This window comes from Hesperophylax consimilis, chromosome 20 (assembly GCF_061612785.1).
Source record: "Hesperophylax consimilis isolate HC1 chromosome 20, BYU_Hcon_1.0, whole genome shotgun sequence".
Classification (NCBI taxonomy): domain Eukaryota; kingdom Metazoa; phylum Arthropoda; class Insecta; order Trichoptera; family Limnephilidae; genus Hesperophylax; species Hesperophylax consimilis.
In genome coordinates, this window is record NC_142855.1 from 19,301,043 (window position 1) to 19,323,008 (window position 21,966).

The following is a 21,966-nucleotide window of genomic DNA, read 5'->3' on the forward strand; positions in this document are numbered from 1 at the left end:
GCCTAGATTAGATGCCTAATTCTTCCATCCTGAGTAAATTAGTGCGCCTAGCTGATGGAATCTTATACAATCTCCCGCACCACACGAACACCACAAATGAAATATTGAAAACAGTTTTTTAACGCCGTTTCTCTATATTGCGCATTTCTTTTACAAATAAAGTAACACCTACCAATAAATCAGTGGCGGCCCTTGAGTTTTTAGTGAGCTATAATGGTAAGATTGAAAACTTGTACATTGTTGATGCTGTTGTAGCTGATGCAATATTTTTTTTCAAAATTTCAATTTTTTGTATAAAGATTTTTTACAGGCGTTGCTGAAAATTTTTCTTCCAAAAAATTTTTTTTTTCACATACAACAAACGCCAGTAATGTCGAATTTTTCAATTTTACCACTCTAGCTTACTGATAACTCACGGACCCTCTCTGCAGTAAAATAAAAGAAAACATGCAATAAAAATAAGCATGCGATAAAACACAGATGAAGATTAAAATTTTACATTGATTCGTGGTTTTCACTACATCTTTTAAACACAAACCTCATTTTCATTATTATCTGGGAAGTCTCAGAAAAGCGCCCTGTCTTTACAGTATAAGGTCAGGGAACTATGTCACGCCCTGTTGGGTAGCGTTGAGACTGGTTAAGGTAGGGATTGTAGGAAGGGATTTATTAATGCGGGTCTTGTAGAGGCCCGGAATATATGAAGGAGGTAAGACAGATGTCGGTAACTCGTTCCACATATGAGCCGACTTACACAAAAACGAGTAGAAGAATAAATGCTTTCAGCAGTCAAATCACTGCCTTTCTAATGTTTTAGCATATTATTTTATCCAACCTGGACTTATCTGAGCACATAATATCAGATTCAGAACAAGATTGTCTTCCGACATGTTTGCATCAGTTTATGTAGTTAAGACTTTCCTGAACAAGAAAACACACATTCAAGATAGCGACTTATGCCTAGAATGCCTCAAAATGTGTTTACGTAAGTTAGACTTTTCTGCACACAGAAAACCACATTCGGCACATGAGAATGGTTTTTCTCCCGTATGAGTCAAAGCGTGTCTTTTCAAGTCACACTTCCTAGAAGTTGAATAGCTGCAATCTAAACACGGGAATGGTTTAACTCCGCTGTGGATAAGAGCGTGCCTCTTTAATTTAAACGTATCTAAACACGTGTAAGTACATTCAGAACATGCGAATAGCTTTTGACCTGTATGCGTCAAAACATGTTTTTTCAGTGAGGCATTTTGAGTACAAGAATAACTGCAATAAGAACAACCAAATGGTTTGATTCCGGTGTGAATCAATGTGTGCTTCTTTAAGTTTGATTCTTGTGAGGACGCGTAACTGCAATTCGAACATTTAAATGGTTTTTCTCCCAAGTGTCTGAATATGTGATCTTTCAAGTGCGTCTTAAGTGCACATGTAAAGTTACACTCGGAACACTTGAAAGGTTTTTCCCCGCTGTGAGTGAGCATGTGTCTTCTTAGGTCTGTTTTTCTCAAACACGAATAGCTACATTCGCCGCATGGAAACAGATTTTCTCTGGAGTGAATCATTGAGTGCCGCTTGAGGATCGATCGCATGGAACACACATAACTACAGCTGGGGCAAGGAAACAACAGGCGGGTTTTTCTACTGTTTCGCTTTTTCTTTTGCGCTGAATTTCCTGTAAGCAGAAAGGATAAATAAAATCAAATGAATTATTTGAAATAACATTACATAGCGCTATTTTGTGATTATTATTTTTTATTTGAACACCGTAGAACAGTCCCAACCCTCTAGAATCGAGACTATCACATCCCCAAATGTGATAAGCTGTGAGGCTGAAGGTAGTGGGTTAGAAGATGGGGTATAAGAATGTGGGGAAGTAACTGGTTATTTAGATCTTGATCTACACAGCTGAAGCCATTTTAAGCAACGAAAAAATTCGATTCATTCTAAAAGGCGCTTTACATTGGTCATTGTATGTTATATACTGAAATTCAGCCACTGAGAGGATTGGAGCGCGTTACCGGTATTGCTTCCATATGCATAAACATACACCTCCACCACAATCTTAATATCTGTCCTGATGATGGACAGTATGGCGCTGTCCGTAACGTTGGCTAAAGAAGGAGGAAGCGCAAACTGCATGATAACCCAAAAATAAATCAATATAATTCTTTGGCCGTGAAAACCTGTATTTTTAATAAGCACGATTAACTTTAGCAGTAATTTACGTTTACCTGCGACTGTGTCTGGATAGTAATTATTAGAATTCTCTATTATAATTCCAATATTATCTTGCATTTCTTCAATCTTATCGTTTAAATCACTACTATCATTACAAACCGGTTCCATTTTTATGAATGAAACATCTGAAGTAGTGGTGTCCATGACAAAATTTATAGGAACGATCAAGGGTAACGCCAATACCTGAAATCAATGATAGTATTTTTGTGAATACTGCGGAAGAGTACCAACTATCTGAAGCCAGTGCAACTATGGCTGAAGGGAATAGGGAAGGGAAGGAGATGTAAACGGGCAAGGTTGGGAAATACCTGGCTATTTAGATCAGGTCGCCAAACACGGTTAAAGTCATGTCAAGCAAATTGTTTTATTTCACAAGGGCGATGGTGAGAGCATCTATTAATCTAAATAACTGGTTAAATTTTTGATGATAAGCTTTTGAGAAAAATTGAACATTGAAATCGTCTGATAGCTCGATAATATTTTCACTAGAAATAAAACACATTTTCATTGTCCCCGAAGCTGTCAAATGTAATCGATTACCATAGATAAAAGAAAATGTATTTTTATTTTACAAAAACTATTTTTTCTATGGTGATCTTAAGCAGAATAATCTATGGTTAATTATTTTTGACAGCTTCTCCATCACACAAGTTCAAATTTTTAATCAGGTTAGTTAGTTTAGTATATTCATAAATCATTGCACGTTCTGTTTTATTTGAATTCATATTAGTTTTAGCATTCCGGTAGACCGGATAGTAGCCGAGCGGACCAAAGCTAAGGATCCCGTTTGGGGCACGCATCGTTAGTTAAATCCTGTGCTAGTTGCATTGTTGCATAAGCAAGATTTACCAAGTATTATGAATTGAGTGTGAGGAATTCAAATATTGTCGGGTTATTCGTAACCCGGGACTATTTATCCTTTTATAACCCTGCGTCGGGCGCACCTCTGGACCACCTTAGTTCGTGCGCAGTGTGCCTGGCAGGCACTCTGGTTTGAAATAACCATTCATAACTACCTATATTAATCACTAACCTTTATAGGGATGTACACAAAGAGAATAAATTAAATTCGACGTTTAATGACGAAATCATAAGTTGTTTTAATGTTTGACTAATAAAACAAAAAGTACTTAAGTTTTTAAACGCTCATAAACATAATAATTTCTGAACATTAAAATTAGGTAAAAATAATATAATATATGTTTTTTTTTTGATTTTATGGATTCTTTCATAAGCTAGGGCTTATAACAATACCCTTTCATGTATTTAACTAACTAGTACTGCGGCTCAGTTGGCCTTATTACCAGTGGCGGCCGGTGGTCAAAATATGTGGGGGTTCACCGGATTACAACATTAAGTCATAAAATAAATTAAATAAAGGTACATACCTATTTATAAAGAAGTTCTATTCTCTGTTCATTTTGTTTAGCAAAGACCTCTATCAATGCTTAACACTGATAGTGCGTTCAGTCTGTCCTGGCTCAACGTGTTAAAAGATTTTATTCTTTTTAACGTTGAGAAACATCTTTAGCTTTCAACTGAGGTCATTCCAAAGGTCACGAATGGTGCACAAAAGTTTTAGTAATTTCACAGTCTCGGGAAAGTCTTCTAATAAACAAGTACTATAAAAAAGTTGTAAAATTGATAAAGCGCCGTTAGCTTTTGAAAAATCGTCGCGGGCGTAAATTGCACAGAGTTTACCTTTTAGGTACTGAACTTTATTTAGGAAGTCATACGTTTTAAGCGTCACATTGAAATCATGTTCTGGGAAATTTGACCTGTATCGATTTTTATTAAATAGCTCATTATGGTGTTTACTTAGGCACGGTAGCCTGAATCCAATTGCATTCTGATGTCAACTTTTCCTAAAACCTTTAAGCTCAAAACTTTTTGTAAGTGTAAATGATAAGAATTATGTTTTTTGATTTTTTCAGAAAGGTGAGTTACATCAGTAACACCGCTGATTGTCCAAACTTAATCAACATCGTAAATTAAACACGTAAAACAAAATAAACTATTCAATTGATCACATGCACAGAGATACAAGCTTTGTTATACATTGTTTTGTTAAATGATCGAGTAAACTTCTTCGATCCAGATTTGCACTGTTATTTTATTATCAGTTCAGGTTTTAGGTGGACCGGCATTTTTTATTATTACTTTGTTTTCAAAACTCGACCTATTATTCTTAATGTATTCCACATTCAAACTCATTCTTAATTTATACGTTGAACAAACACAAAAGTAATCATAAATTAGTATAACATGCAATTGATATGCCTTATTAATAATTGATATACAAGATCGATATAACCTGCAATTAAACTTCAAAACTTTCTCAGAGTAAGAAAAGTTTTAAATTCAAGAGACAATGCCTGGCAACGGCGAGTACTGACTGAACTGATAATAAGTAATCTGACCATCACTCATCTCTTAATGACAAGTTTTATCCTGTATGCTTGTATCGAAGAAGCGTAACATTCGCTGAAAAATAGCAGATGGTAAATTGAAACAACGATATCGACAATAATATCAAACATACGCGTTTTAGTTTAACTTTCTACTGAATAAACCGTTCCTTCCGATGTGGTGGTAAAACTCCGAACGCCGTTCTTGATATGGTATTATTTGCAAAGAATAGTATGTAATGGTATGGACCCACGCTTTCGACTGTTCCACAGAATATGCGACAAAGCAGTTAAATTTTGGATCGCAATCGAAAACGAACTGCTACGAACATAGGCACAAGTCAAAGTCGGTCTGCAAGTTAAGCGCGCTTAATAAGTAGGTACCTTTTGAATGAGATATTATAACCGAACCAAGTTTCGTATTGTGATTAGCCATGTCGGAAATCTTGTTGGTTGTTCGGCGCTCGGGAGCACATATTAGCTGGCCGCCACTGCTTATTACTATTACCATCTAATGGTTGTATTTACTTGACTGATTTTACGTTACATTAATGTGTTTTAAGAGGAAAAATTCTTAACTGGATAAAAAAACCTCATACTATAATATACGGTAAGGCACCTGAATGTCACTAGAACCATATTCAATCAGCATCGGATATTTTAGTGATGGAATCCAGAATTGCGATCAAATAAAGTTTAAAATACGTACCTTATAAAAATTTGACGAATTCGGGCGCAATGAGTCTTAGACCGTTGTACACGGGCATACTTTCAAGTGGCTCGAGTTTTCTGTACGCGTCGCTTTTGAGTGTATTTTGCTAGTGTTCGCACACGACCCGATGCGTCGGCTACGGGCTTGACGTCAGTTGTACGCTACTGACAGTGATGGCGTCCGAACATGATTTGAGTGTTAAGGCGAAGCTTAATGTGAAATCTTTTCGATTAATCTTTACTAAGAATCTACGAATACTTTAGAAATACCAATAAATATGCATTGGAAAAATTAAACCTTTTCCTATCGGGTGTTATGCCGTGTTGCGCTAACTCCTTCTTTAGCCGACGTTTCGGACAGCGTTGCAGTGTCCATCAACGCTGTCCGAAACGTCGGCTAAAGAAGGAGTTAGCGCAACACGGCATAACACCCCAAAAACAAACAACAAAAATGCTTTTGGCCGTGAGAATATAAAAACTTACCTTTTCCTATCGTTTCGCTTGAGTAGAATTAAAATAAAATTGTTAATTACTTAAAAAATATATACGTAAACTACGAAAGAAAGTATTTTTTCACTAGAAATGTATCAACGCATATAAGAAATAACTATACAAAATACAATTTTATGGGTAATATTATCTTTAACCGTTTCCGTGATTAATTTTTTTCTTTCTTACAAAATTATTCATAAAATAAATAAAACCCAATTTTTTGCGAAAATCCAGCTTGTTTAGACTCTGTTTGCCAAGCGATTTTTATGCTTATTACCTGTATTCGTGGTGATATAAGGCACACTAAGAATCACATCCATCAATATTATCGCGGAGTAGGCGTGGTTTGAGGTTGGGAAAAGGCCAATTTGACGTCATTATTATGTAGTTCCTTTTCGGCGAAGAATGCTCCACAATCATTGATGTATTATATTTAGATGAGATATGATGCGAAAAATAGGTTCCGCCTTTTTACCTCCAACTGAACTCGCCTAACATCCTAACTAAGACGACCGAATCCGGTTTACGCACACCGCTTATCGCGTTCTAATAGTGGAACAAGTTTCGACGAGATATTAGTTCGCAGTAGCGCATTTAATTGTAGCTCTATGCCTACAATTAATATTTGTTTCGTTGTGTGGGTGATCCCAAAATCTTCTTTTAGATAGTTTTTTTATGTTTATGAAGAAGACCAATATCACTGTCTTCGTTGCTGGAGTCACTTCACGTCGTAATAATTCCACGGCTGCACGTGAAATAATATCAAGTTATGGTCGCATCGCAATCACGTAGCTTGTAAGTTTCTCTGTGTACGAAGGGTGTACATAAAATGGACGTCACCTTCTACTATCCAAGGTGTCAGGTGAGAAATTGAGTAGGGTGGTTCAATGCGCCTCCTAAAGACAGTACGTACGGTACTGGAAAGTGCGGTGAATGTAATAAAAGATCAGGCCTTGGCCTGTCTGATCGGGTGCGCCCGATAGGGTAGGTAAGAAACACCGGTAGCACGTACGCAACGTTGGCAACACATTTGGACATCTTACAAGCTATATATTAGCTACGAAAATAGATGCTTTGCACACTTGTCATACGCAACGTAATCTTATGCGTTCAGATCAGCGTGGGACGTGTGATAGAAGTACGGCTGTGGTGAACGGCAAAGAGTTCATTTGGCGTTTCAAGTTATGTTTGTTTGGGCGTTTATTGACATTTATCGCTCGTTTGTCAATTCAAATGAGAAATTAACAACAAATAGATTTACTAAGACATACTTTGAGTAGCAAAATAATACGGTTCAATGCGTTGCGTGCGTAGAACAAGTGTGAACGTCGGCCTGGAAACGTAGTATGGTATATATTGCGAACGTGAGCCCAGTGTGTCTTACATTTATTTTGTTTATATATAAAATGTCACGCTTAATCTCAGAGATATTCGCGATGTTACAGCTGTTTCAGACAGGGCGCTTGAAACGCGCGTAAAAACAGCCAACCGAGATTCCCGACGCGTCGTTCTGCAGCAATCGCTCGTTTTCAGGACAGTCCGTTTTCGTGAATGGACTTAATAAGGCTGGTTTTGTGTGAATACCAGTAGGGAGCTCCCATACATCTCGATAACAGAGCATTTTAAACCGAGCGGAAAATGCGCGAATCAAACGCCCTGTCTAAAACAGCTCTTACAGGGAAAGGCCGAGTTTTTGTAAAATATTGCGTGAGTAAAATGTCTGGCTGTGCAACGATACCTTTAATAATAACAATAAGTTCACCACTAATTATTACATTATTTATTCCTGGCAATCGTTGCCCTTTAAATAGGTAGATGAAATTAAAATAAACAGGTTAACCTACTATGACAAATATTCCAGTCCTATCAGAAAATAAATTTATTTTGGAACCTCGATATCAATATATATCATAAAAGTAAGTGTACAATATGTGTGTCGCTAAAAGTTAGAAACGAGTCCCGGTACGATCAAATGAGTTATATGGTGTGGTAGCCCTCTGTCACCAATCCATGAAGAAGGTTCCCGTTTTTACCTGAAGGGCGTGCTTTTGAAGATATAAGGGCTTGAAGTTTCGCCCTCTTGAAATTTCTAGAACAGTCCAGAACATTCGAGAGCATTCCGGAACATCCATCATTCTGGAATAGTCGGGAACGTTCGGAATCATCCCGGAACATCCCAGAGAACAATTAACTAAAAACAGGATTACAGGACGTTTCCTGATAACTTTTAGTAAATTCGTAATCGTGATAATACATTGGTATTTCTAAATACATTGTATAAAATAAAGTCGTTATCCACGTCTGTTTGTGCGCTTAGTTTTTCTAAACCACGCCACGGATTTTGATAGGGTTTTCACTATTAGCGTTAGCAATCTAAGCCCCCGAAATATATTTTTACGACTTGATTAAAAAACATCTACTTTCTACAAATATAACGTGTATGTATTTTATACATAAACCTTCCGGAAAAAAAAATTCTAAATGATAGTGAAAACCCTATCAAAATCCGTGGCGAAGTTTAGAAGAACTAAGAGCACAAACAGACAGACGCGGATAACGACTTCATTTTATACTATTTAGACATTACGCACCATTGGTGACTCTGTTGTTAATGTGATTGATGTTTTTAATATGTCTCTATTGAGGTATAAATGTACCTACTCATTAAATTATTTAGCAGTGAATATTTTGCAGGTGAGTTTCAGATGTCTATCAAATTGTAAAACGTTCACAAGCTTAACAACATTATAGTTGTCGTCTTCTGCTGGTCACTATTAGTTCAGCTGAAACGGAGGACCTTTCAACTGTCATTTCATGACAATGTTACATTTGAATTTAATGAAACTGTAAAACAACTGACCCTAAGTATTTTCGATTCCACTGTCGTATAAAAATATACATTAATATGTCATTCGTTCTAGGGTAGACGATCTTTCCGTGTGTAATGGATGTTAAACCAGACAAGAGAGAACCCGATTCGGAATGCACCGATTACGAGAAATGTGGAAGACTTTACCCACAAATTGAAATATCTTTCTCTGGCATAAAGTCTGAATGTCTTGAGTACACAAGTAATGACCACCAATGCAAAGGTATTATTGGGAATTATGTATGCACAACGTTTTTGGTTACAGATAGTAATGCAACCAGAATTGAATCGAACAAGCCCGCAAGTAGCGCACATATATTGAGAGCAATTTTAAGTAAAAATAATTGCGTATTTAGAAAAGCATTTATCAAGATTACTTTTCAAATAGATTTTTCTTGAGAAATTTACACTGCATTTTACATCTAGAACGGATATTCATTTTGTTGCTTTACAACATACAATAAAAATAACCTGGAGTGTTCATATTATTTATTTATTTTTTATTTATATCATCTTACTACACATAAGTCATGTTTTTTCTCATAAAAATCAACCTCACTAGGACTAAGTCTGTATTGAGATTAAAAATTTACATTTGAGTGAAGCAAACATATAGTAATACTACATACAAACACAAAATATTTGAAAAAGAAATTTACCAGACGGGTAATTTGACAGTATATATTTTTATTTATTTTATATATATATATAAATTACAAACAATACAAAACGAAATGAAACTTTGTCTGTCCAACTGGGAAGGATTCCCGTTTCAGGACAGCCAAATTGTGTATTTAGTACATAATATTCTTACAATGGAATGACGATGGTGTCAAAACAAATTTTGAGAACATTGTCGATTGTATTCGAAGTGACAGGATAGTTTTTTTTATCCTTAAAAGAATCGTGAAGATGTAATTTTTTCCAGGGTCAATTTGGCTAACATTAGTAATTGCATTCAGAACAGATGAATGGTTTCTCTCGGGATATCACAAGTCTGGGATTCTTTCCAGGGCATTTTGGAGAACATTTACAATTGTATAGTTAGAATTTCCACATTTATAAATCAGTATAAGACACATGAATCCTATAGTACTATATTTTTAGAATTTCTTAGGTGATAGAAATTACACATTACTAGACCAGAATATATGCCGTATGACATATGAATTTCCAATTTTAAAATTTCGAACTTTTCTCTATTAAATGGCTAGTCATTATTATACAGTAATCAAAATAAAACCGCGCAAAAGATTCGCAAAATTAAATTTAAATAATATATTTTAACAGTATAATAACCAAAACATATTAATTGAATTTTCAAATTGCACTTAACACAAGTTCGCTAAGCCATTGACATAATATATATTATATGTGTAGCATATTTCAAATTTGATACTCAATTTCATAAATCAATTTTTAGAATTTTCAAATGCTACTTTTACAGAAATTTTATAAATTAAAAGTAGAAACTAATGACTCACTTTGATTAGATTTTCAACTGAAACCGAAATCGAATTTCGACTTCGGTTCTAGTTTTGGCCGATACTTATTTAATCAATTTAAAATCACTCTACACGTCTTGTACAGGACTGGCAGATTCTTCAATACTGACCAGCTGCTAATCCTATACAAATCGCAAGTATGCCCAACAGTTGAATTCGGAAGCCACCTCTGGGCTTAGTTTATAACCCTACTTGATTCTGGGTAAAGAAGGGCGGTCCATCTGATTGACAATCCAATGTTAACAGACCGATTGCCATCTCTTATGCACAGATGCAACGTGGGCATGCTGAGTCTATTCTACGGATATTTTAATGGAGTCAGCTCTAAGGAGCTATCAGTATTATACATATTGCAAATGATGTGTGATAATTAGGTCCCAATGGCCGAGTTACTTGAGGCGATGTCCCGGTAAAATAGAGATCCTTTTGAGACCGTTACCCTTTTTTTCTGTGTCTTGTTCTGTTTCATGTTTCGTTTTGATTTATTATATAAATTAATATTATTTATTTCACTGGAATATAGCTATGGTACAGTATAATAAATTAAAAATAATATGAACATTTAGCACTTCTTGTATTAAGGTAGCTTGAGTTAAAATCTCCATCTATTATGTAAGGGCGTGCTTTGCCATTGGGTGACAGCCTGGACGAGAGCATAACAATAAACTAAATTTATACTATTTCAATAAATTTGATTTGCACCATAATATATTGTTAAACTGATATTGTTTTTCTTTTCCATCCAGAAGCAAATGCTTTTGATGGAAGAGCACTATAAATTGTGAGAAACAAGATAACCCCTTGTAAAACCTAATTATTATGTTATGTACACAAGTTTTATCAATAAAATAAATAAAAAAATAAAATAAAACATGATTTTTGTTACAGACACACACCCAGAAAATGAGACTGAAGAATTTGAAATCCAACTCATTGATTCTCCTGATGTAACAGAGTTCAAAAAACGATTCAAGAAAACTGCCACAAAACCCAAAAGTGAAGAGCGATTTATATGCGTTCAGTGCAATTCTACGTTTACTACGAAAAGCAGCCTAAGAACCCATATAAAAGCTCATTCGGGAAACAAACAATTTGTATGTGCTGAGTGTGGTTCGGCGTATACACAAAGAAGTAGTTTGAACGTGCATCTACTCAAACACAGTGGGGAAAAACCCTTCGCCTGTTCACAATGCAACTCTGCGTTTACGCGGAGGCGCTATTTAAACTGGCATATTCTCAAGCACCGCGGAGAAAAACCATTCCCGTGCGCTCATTGCACTTCAGCCTTCGTGAGGAAATGCGATCTTGTCAGACACGCGCTGAAGCACTCGCAAGAAAAACCATTTTCGTGCGCCCAGTGCGGTTTTGTATTTTCTCGCAAAAGTCACCTGGATAGACATATTTACACGCACACGAGAGATAAATGTTTTTCGTGCGAAAAGTGCAGTTTGGTTTTTGCACGGAAATGTGACCTCAATAGGCATATACTTGCGCACAGTGGAGAAAAACTTTTTGCGTGCACCCTGTGTACTTCTGATTTTACGCAGAAGGGTAGTTTGAAGAGGCATATTATGCTCGTGCACACTTTTGATCAGCCACACTGAAGAGATACATCGATAGGAGTGTGTTGTAGTCATGTCTGTATATTCGAAATAAGCTCATTTTGATCTTACTTTTTGTGAAATTGGTCATGGTCATGCATTTTGAAATATCGAAAATGTTTCTTGAACAGATATTCAATTTCATTGGTTTTTCTCCCGGCGGAAATGCCAAGATGTCAAATCGGTATTTCTTGACCGCACTTCCAAAGTTTGTTAAGTCAATGTTTTGTTGACTTTAGATATGTTCAGCTAGGTACTTCCCAAAATTCCTCTTCCCCATCTCCTTCCCTTCCCCACCTTCATATGCCTCGCTACATTAACCTAACCACTGATACCGTAGATCCAGTAATGCCATTTCTACAGAAATTTCAAGTTGACTCGGAAAGCTCGATTTTATATTAAATCCAACGTTAATCCAACTACCGATTTTTTTCACCAATGTACGGATTTTTTACACCAATCTGCCGATGTTTGACACCCATCTACCAACTTTTATCACCAATCTACCGATGTTTGAAACCAATCTACCAATTTTTATCACCAATCTACCGATTTTTATCACAAATCTGCCGAATTTGTCACCAATCTACCGTTTTTTCAGCCCTCATATGCCGATTTTCATTTTCGCCGTGTGGCATTAGTTAGGTAGATCCACTGGCTACGGAAAGTTAAGACTGTGCGGTTCGCACAAAAATTGAGCATCCTGCATCACTTAGCGATGAACCGCAAACAATATAACCTCAAAAAGAATTATTGTTCTTTTTTATAATTTTGTTAAAATATACGTTTTATAAATTATATTCTTTTCATATTTATACAGTAATTTAATTTAGTTTATTTTATTGTTTGTCCCCTATATACTCACAAACCGCTGGATCGATTTCGTAAGTTTGTTCTTATTGGTGTCAGAAGTGTTAAGAGCGTGGTTTGAATGGTGGAGGAAGTCGGGGTCGCCCAAGGAAGACTTAACAATATTACTTAGTTCCACTTAAAAAATATATCCAGTTTTCAGGTATACTAGAATTCACAATCTAAAAACATTAATCCAATCAATTTATAACACCGAGCAACTCTGGGTACAAGTCACATTATATAACTAGTACTAACTGCTCCGTGGTAGAATTAAATAATACCGTACACGTATAATATCACACAACTTCTTATCCTGCGCCCTACTATTGAATTTGGCAACCACCTCTGGCCTGGAGCCCCAACATAATTGAAAAAATCTTGACTGCGCAGAGACGGGCGGTCTTTTGTTAGATTCCTCTATTTAAGCAAGCGGGTTGCAATCTTTAGAGCACTGGAGTCAGGTGGGAATTTTGTCATTGTTCTACCGGTATTTTAATGTAAAATGCTCCAAGCAACTTGCAGCACCAATGCATGATTGGGAAATACAAATAAACGCGTTTTGACAAGACAGTATTCCACATCACCAATGTCACGACTACCTGAACATGTTAAAATTCAATGGAATAATTAAAATTAAAAATAGAAGAGATCAGTCAATTATATACAATAATATATCAATTTTGAAAATTTAAAAACCCAATTAAAAATAAATCTTGGCAAGAGCTCTTACAAATAAAAAAAAACTCAGATGATGCGTGGAGATATTTTGTTGACTTTTTGAAAACTGAATTAAATAATAATACCATAATCTTGTCAAAAAATTCCAAGCATAATTAAACCCTTGAAATCGTGGATAAGTCATTCAATCATTTACTGCATTCGCAGAAGAAATGCACTACACAAAAAAAGTGAAAGACAATCCTTACGACATAATCTCATTAAACATCTATAAAATATACAAACTACGTGCGGTGAAGTCATAAGAAAGGCAAAAGAAATCTACTGTTGAGACAAAATGGAAGGAAGCAATAATGATCCCAAAAAAATATGGCAAATTCTCAGAAAAGCCACAAATACTAAAAATACCAAAGGCAAACAGGACATACGAAAAACTCTGCATTGATGGAAAAATTATTGACACCTCAAAAAATCCTAAGCTCGTTGCGGATTACATCAATAATTTCTTTATTAATTTTTGTTCAAATCTTTCTTCTCGTCTACCAAATTATGGGAATGTTCAACATACTGAAGTAGGACTTCAATACTCCAACAGAAGACTCAATTTCTAAACAGTGTCGAGGGAAGAGATTCTAAAAATAATCAATTCCCTAAAAATCACTTCTTCAGCCGGGGTTGATGGAATAACAACCAAGATCTTGAAAACGCTGTCTACGGAAATTGCTTTGCCCCATAGACATATGAATATTAGTAGACCTGCCCTAAGTGATTAAAAGCGTATTATTCCCCACTCCCCATACCGGTTCCATTGGAGCCGGCTGTGCTCGCGTATGGCCTCAAGTGAAATTTGAAAACGTGACGTCATCATTCTTGTGCGAACTATGGTCGAGGCATCATCGGTTCATTTTACGAAATAACACGGCAAAATGTTGACTTGTGATATGAAAACTTGTAAAAATAGATGTGAAAAGAAAATAAACCCAATTGTCGTATTACATTCCATATATAAGCATTATTTTACTTTATTTTAAGCATATTCACATCGTATAATATGGATCAGTTGTAGAAACATATAGGTACTATCACATCGAGAAACGTCTGGACGCGAAACACAAAGCTGGTTGGTTGCTGGGAAGTAAATTATGAACATTTATAAAAGTGTCTTAACTAAATACTTAAACGAAATATTCGACTCTGAAAAAAGAACCGAATTTTTTTGCCGAATTTGGACTTCGCAAATTTGTTCATAACGTGGCGAGTAATTTGCGCTCCCATGTAAAAATGTCTATTCATTCAAAAGCAGATTTTACTTTTAAGAAGTAAATGGTGATATTATAATGCGAGATGCCTATTTACTGTCAGATTGATTGATTTGACGGCCGGCATAGTCCAGTGGTAACGCATTGGACTGCCATTCCGAAGGTCGCGGGTTCGAACCCGGCGTGTGCACATAAATTTTATTTGATTAATTTGTGTTATTTCACAATTAATTAATTTAAAATAATATATAGTATATTTGCGGCACGTTCCAGAGTGGAAGATACTACCAGTATCGCCCTGGTGTAAGACCACCATTCAGAATTGAAACGTTGCTCCAAATGGCTTTAGCCGTGTTTAGTGACTAGATCTGAATAGCCAGGTACTTCCCCACCTTCCTCTTTCCCTTCCCCACTTACCTTCAGCCTCACAACATCCCCCAATTGGGGATGCCATAGTCTCACTGGCTCCAGACGGGAGCAGTTGGGACTCTTGTGAGGTATTCACTATAAAAAAAATAAAAAAAAAAATTGACGAATCACAGTCAGCTTCACCCCCTTCGTTCTTCAACAGTTGATTTTACCCCTCGCCATTATCTTCTCGTCTATTAATTCCTATGTCTGTGATTTGCCCCTAGAACATTTAATAAACCTTAGTATCACTCAGGGCCACTTCCCCTCAAACCTTAAACAAGGTATCGTTATTCCTATATATAAATCATGAAACAAGACAGACATAAATAATTACCGACCAATAACCCTACTAACAAGCCTATCGAAAGTATTTGAAAAATTCATCAACTCACAGCTGTTAGATTCCTCGTGAGCCATAAACTGATATCAGAAAATCAATACGGGTTTCAAGAAAACACTAGTACCTCGGACGCTATTGCCGCTGTCACAGATTTCATACGCCTTGATAAAAGAAAAAAAATGTATTTCAATCTTCTTAGATCTTTCCAAAGCCTTTGATAAAATATCACATAGTAAATTAATAAACAAACTTGAACAAATCGGTATAACGGGAAACGAACTTAATTTTTAAAAGCTACTTTAATTTTAACAAGTTCAAATAAATAAGACTTGTTCATCTAACTACGGTATACTACAAGGAAGCATATTAGGTCCGTATTTGTTCCTGTTGTATATTAACGACGTATGCAACATTAATATTCAGGGGAAAATCGTTAGTTTTGCCTTCTTACTGTTTGAAGCTGATACCTGCTAGCTGTCTATGAAAAAGCTGAAACGGACATAACGGACTGAAACGGATATAACGGGCATGGTAAAAAAGTGGTTGGATATAAATACGCTCACACTGAACACCGAGAAAACTAAATATGTCACATCAAGCATTAATATTACTGGTCAACCTCTTAACGATGCCATACAACATTGAGCGCTCCACTCAGATTGATCCATCATTGGCCTCCATGATTGGCCTCACCATTGATCCATATCTCAAATAGAATCTTCATACTCAAATAATTGCAAACAAAATAAGAAAAACCATGCACTTTTTCAGAATCATACGAAACTTTCTCGGCTTTCAACACCTGAAAATGATTTATTTTGCTGTCTGCCAATCTATTATTAAATACGGGAGGCGGCACTTCATCTGCACTAGACCCAATCATAAAGACTCAGAAAACAATTTTAAAAATAATTCTTAGGCTACCTATAATTACAGACTCGAACCTAATCTCCAATATTATGAATGTTTTTGATGTTCGGCAGCTATATGCAAAAACTATCCTAACTCATATGTACACAAAACACAAATATACATAATAACTACGAAAAAAGTTCAAATGCATGATGTACACGAAGCAACAACAAAAACTTACTACAAATACCGATAACGCATACTTTGGCCAACGAAACTTTAAATACTTTTGCGACAAGACTCTACAATATTCTTCCAGACAATATAAAACAATGTGATTCACAAAAAAAATTCAAAGACAATGTAAAAACTTGGATCAAAAATAAGAATAGGGCCTTTACCGGTGCATTCACCCAAATTCGCAGTTATTGAAATAACCACATTATTGAGCGAATACATCTTAACACAAGTATAGGTATGTTCAAAGGTATTAGGAAGTAACTTGAAAAATTCTGCCTCAACACAGGCTAGCCAGTATTTGAGAAACCTCAAGTAACTGAAATTTTTTTTTTCCCTGTATCATATTATTTTTGTATTTTCTGTTTATTTTATAACCTTAAAAAAAGTTACATACCTATATTCAATATACTCGTACATCATAATATGGCATTTTTTTGTTGTAATGTGCAAACTTTCTATTTTCTATTATTCTTTCTCGTATTTTGGCTAATAATGTCGCGTAAATGGATAAAAAGATAATATTTTTTGAGAGTTCAATCGTAACGCGCGTCGTTGTGTATCCATTTTGACAGCAACTTCAGTAAAATTGTTGTATTGTCCCATTGTCCTGCCCTGCGTAGTGGATTCTGTTCACCGAGTACGGACAGGACACTATTGTATTGTCTTCTATATTGTCCTAGTGTGGTCCTGAGCGGTGGGATAAAAAACTAACCAGTATCATCCCTCGCCATAATTAGTAAGAGACGAAGCGATGCGGGAATGAGAAAGTATTCGAGATCGAAGAACCAATCAATGAACGCCCGGAATTAGCATAAAGCCTGAGACACATCACGCTATATCGAGCATAATTTGGGCGTGGCATATACGTATTATATGTTGGGGTGACACACTACGCTATAATCTTACTCAGGAGAGGGGTCAGATCAATTGGGGAACTGCCACCGAATATCATTTATTTGTATGGGATCTATCACGTAATTAAGGCGCTCCGTAAATTGTTCTGACCCTTTCTTCTGCCGCAGGTAGGAGAGCACATATCGTCGCCACGCCCACACTTAATCATAATGGTGCTGCCACACGCAAAACTCACATCAACAGATAATATAAAGCACAATAGCGCTCGCCATACAATCCCATACAGACCCGACACACGTAAAAAGATAACGCGCTATAAGTGTGGTTCTGAACTTCGCTAACCGAATTTATTTTACGTAACCGCTCCCGACGCGATATTTGAAAAGTTATGCGTCCCCCTCTCCGCCGTAAAAAGGAGAGGGGGTCATTTTAATTACGGAGCTACCAACTAAGTTCCGTGTTCCCTTTGACAGCCATGACATAAGCAGCCTAATAATGCATTTCTTATTTATTATGTTAGCTCATATCGTCATGTGTGCTAGTAAATTTAGAAACATAAAAAAAAAACTTTATTTGGCAAACATACTTCACATATATTTAAAATATAAATATAATCAATATTTGAATTTGAAGTAAACAAATTTTCGCCCTTTCAAAATTAATCATATTTTTAACTCAGTATGTTTATATGGTAATATCATTCGGTTTTTTGATAAAGTTGGACGGACTGATACCTACATAGAGAAGCTTCTAGTTTGTTCGTTTGTTGATTGTTTTCAATTGTTTTCCTGGGTAATCTGGTTTGCTCTCGCCAGCTCTCGTGCTCTCTTCTCGTTCCCTGCCCTGGTGTTGGTCCTTGCCGCCTTTGCTTTCGACATTTTTGGAAATCGACGTGAGCTTATTTTACAATAATTTATTATATGTCGCTTTCGTCGATCGGCGTGCGAACTGCGAATTTCCTGATTCGACGGAGAGGTTATGTCAGGTTATGTGAAAATGCGCTATTTACGCGCAGATTGTTTAAAATCTAAAAAGTTTATAAATAGCATTTATAATTATATAGTTGGCGGCATCATCATCTGAGGATGAGCTGTCCAACAGATCCAGCAATAGGCGACAAGTATCATCCATTTCGAAAACGCGCTCAAGCTGTCAGTAAGTAAAGTTGTCACTTTGACAGATGAAATTATGTTCCTCGGCCGCTCTCGAATTCAACTGACCCCCTCTCCTACCATAGGAAGAAATATTTGATAGCGTCGTGTGTCGGTAGAAAAGATGATGCGCTGTACATTAACTTTTGATGTGAGCTTTGCGTGTGGCAGCAGCTTTATACATTAATCTTTTTAGGTGTGACAGGTCTGTATGGGATTGTATGGCGAGCAATATGGAGTTATGTAAAACGTTTTGAACTTAAAGCGTAATCTGTCACCCCCATTATAGTGGTCTTGTGATTATTTTATCACTAACAGTAAACACGAGATAACGCTAATCATATCGTGTTGTAGACTTCATTTGAAAAGAGGAAAATTACAAATATATAATAGTATAAAGAAACCAATCACGAAACTATAAAATATACTGGAACAAGTGGTTATGCATTTACTATGGACTTGACAATTAGTTCGTGGGGTGACTATCTGTTCATTTTAAATGGTTCAGTTTTGAAAACATGTCGTTAAGTGTGATTTTTTCTTACATTAAACCATACGGTAGGTCCTAAGGAAAATGATTTTCATCAGGGCCTGTGTCCTCTTTGGGAATGCCGTGTGGAGGGTCTTTTTGAGCAGAGGAAGGAGTGAATACGGGTCTTGAAGATACCCATGTTGTAGGGGATAGGAAACATAGAGGCTGGAAAATCGTTTCACAGTCAAGCTGTTAAACTCAAGAGCGAGTCGTGGAAGCGGCCCGTTCTCATGTGACAAATAATGTCAACCGTGTACATGTATTGGGCGCGGAAGGAGTGATCCTAGGTCTTGAAGACACCCATGTTATAGGAAAGAGGAAACACAGAGGCCGGCAAATTAAACAACAGCCGAGCTGTTGAACTCAAGATCGAGTTTTAGAAGCGACCCGTTCTTTGTGACAAGTGATAACCGTGTACACGTGTGGCGTGATTCTCGACTATGCACCGGTGCCGAAGGGATCAATAACGCTAGTTCTCCGGAGCATCTTCCATTGTAATACAGGTAGAACAAGTACGGCATACCTACCAGACGTCTGCGATCTAAAGATTGTAATCCTAAAGATTATCGCACACCCTAACCTAATTAATTGTCACTATACTCTAACCTAACCTAATCAACTAATTGATTGAGCGTAGCGGAAGTTTTTAACCTGTTTTAACTCAGTTTTGCATTTCTTCCGTCTGTTAAAGTGTTTGTTCCGTTTCCGTGATGGTGGCCGTTTTAATGAAGATTATTATTTTAATAAAGATTATTTTTTCACATATGAAATCGTCGTTTTTATTTGTACTTTCTTATTCGTGTTTTTTCAATATCATGGTACCTATCTCTCTAAAGAAAGTTTGAAAAAAGATTTGTCATTGAGATAGGAACGTTTCTTTGTACATTGTAAAATTATTTTTTAAAACTGAGCAGGTACGTTTCGTGATCTTGAAAAATACAAATTAATATGACGATTTCACATTTAAGAAAATAATGTTTACTGAACCTTCAGGCAACGTAAGACTCCAGTCTCTAACAACCGGGGTTTGTTTAATTATTTCTGAACTTATTACTAAAATGTCAAATATTTCTAGAGGAATCCCTAGGGATGTAAGTTATTTATATTTAAGATTAATAAAAACAGGACCTTACTATTTAAATATTTTGTGTTAAACGGTTTTAAAATTTTATAAAACGTTTTTCAGCTTTAAAATTAGCTGTAAGCACCAGATTTTATTTTTCTACACGATGAATTAGTAACTTTCCGAGGTATCCCTCTAGAAACATTTGAGATTTTAGTAATCGTTATCTGAAATAATTAGAATAAACCTAACGGAAATATAGATTTCTTAGGCCTTCGAGGGCAAAGTCGACCGTGGGTCCGTCCATTACATCGGCCATGCCATGTTTTACCATGACTTCATCAATCATTAACATTTTGTCTAACAAAGACCCCACTATTATTCACATACACAATAGCAAGCGAAATCTTAGAAAAAGTCTTGGAGTTATGTTTGACACTCAATTAAATTTTGTAAATCACATACAACAAATAACTAGCAAAGCTATGAAGACAGTGGGATTTATAATCAGAATCATCAAAGACTTCGACTCGTTGGAGATTATAAAAATCGTGTATCTGTCGCTAGTACGCAGCTTGTTAAAATACAATTCAATAGTGTGGTCCCCATACTAACAGATTCATATAAAAAAATATATTGAACGTGTGCAGCACAATTTTTTACGACATATTAACTTCAAATTACAGATACCTATTCAACACATAAACATTCTACATTTACATTCTTACTAAATACACTTAAAATACATTCCTTAGAAAATAAAAGGAAAATAAATAACCTAACTTTTTGTATTTAAGATTATTCACTCCAAACTAGACTGTAGTGAACTCCTGCAACTTAGAAATTTCAGAGTACCTACTCGAGCAACTAGGCAAAATATATTATTCTGCAACAATAACTTCAGTACCAACTACCACTTACATGCACCTATTTCTAGCTTTCACACACTTGGAAACAAATTCACATCAAATATCGACAAATTTAATATAAGTTTGCCTGTGTTCAAGAGATACCTGAATAACATTTTTATGTAGCATATTTAAAGAGCGATTACTTATATTTGTTGTTTTCTTGTAGATATGTTGTGAACTTAAAAAAAACTGTTTTTTTTTGCTGTAGTTTTAAAAATAAATAAAAACTTCTGTTGTCACTGTATTATGCAGTAAATGATGTAAAATATGTATCGTGTAAAAGCCCATCAGGGTGTTTAAATTAATAAATAAATAAATTACGTCGATTTGATAGGGCAAATTCAACCGCAAGTCTGTCCAATATAACAGAGCCGCGCGTCGCATATTTTTGTGCACGGCTGCTTCACTTACGACATTAATATTCTAGAATTTTTTTACGGTATTGTCTCGTATTTAAATTTTGTTTTACACGTAAAGCCTAATTGTAATGTCAATTTAATTTGAATCATAATATTAGTATGTTGTCAAAATATTAGTATGTTATCATAATATTAGAATGTTATCATAATATTAGTATGTTAACATAATATTAGTATGTTAACCAGTGGCGGCTCGTGACTTTTGGGTGTAATAGAGTGCTAATATTATAAAAAATGGCATTTCTGATGTTGTTATAGCTGAAAATGATTTTTTTTTTTTTTTCTGAAAATCGATTTTTTGTATGAAGATTTTCAGGAAATTTCAGTATCGCCGTGCGCCGCACGGAATTCCTGAAAATCTTCATACAAAAAATCAATTTTTCTAAAAAAAAAAAAAATCATTTTCAGCTACAACAACATCAATTAAGCCATTTTTAGTAATATTAGCACTCTAGTAACCCAAAAGTCACGAGCCGCCACTGATGTTAACATAATATTAGTATGGTTAACATAATATTAGTTTGTTATCATAATATTAGAATGTTATCATAATATCAGAATGTTAACATAATATTAGAA

The 21,966-nt window shown here is 35.7% G+C and overlaps 1 protein-coding gene across 1 annotated transcript; it reads right to left on the bottom strand.

The window, feature by feature from the left end:
* Positions 1-561: 561 nt before the first annotated feature.
* LOC149414271 (uncharacterized) lies at positions 562-2,736 on the bottom strand. The gene is made up of 3 exons (XM_089643642.1): positions 2,547-2,736; positions 2,232-2,421; positions 562-1,672 (listed from the first exon to the last, which is right to left on the bottom strand). The coding sequence occupies exons 2-3, from the start codon at positions 2,380-2,382 to the stop codon at positions 942-944; spliced, it is 882 nt and encodes a 293-aa protein (XP_089499768.1). The 5' UTR covers positions 2,383-2,421; positions 2,547-2,736; the 3' UTR covers positions 562-941.
* Between the last annotated feature and the right edge of the window lie 19,230 nt (positions 2,737-21,966).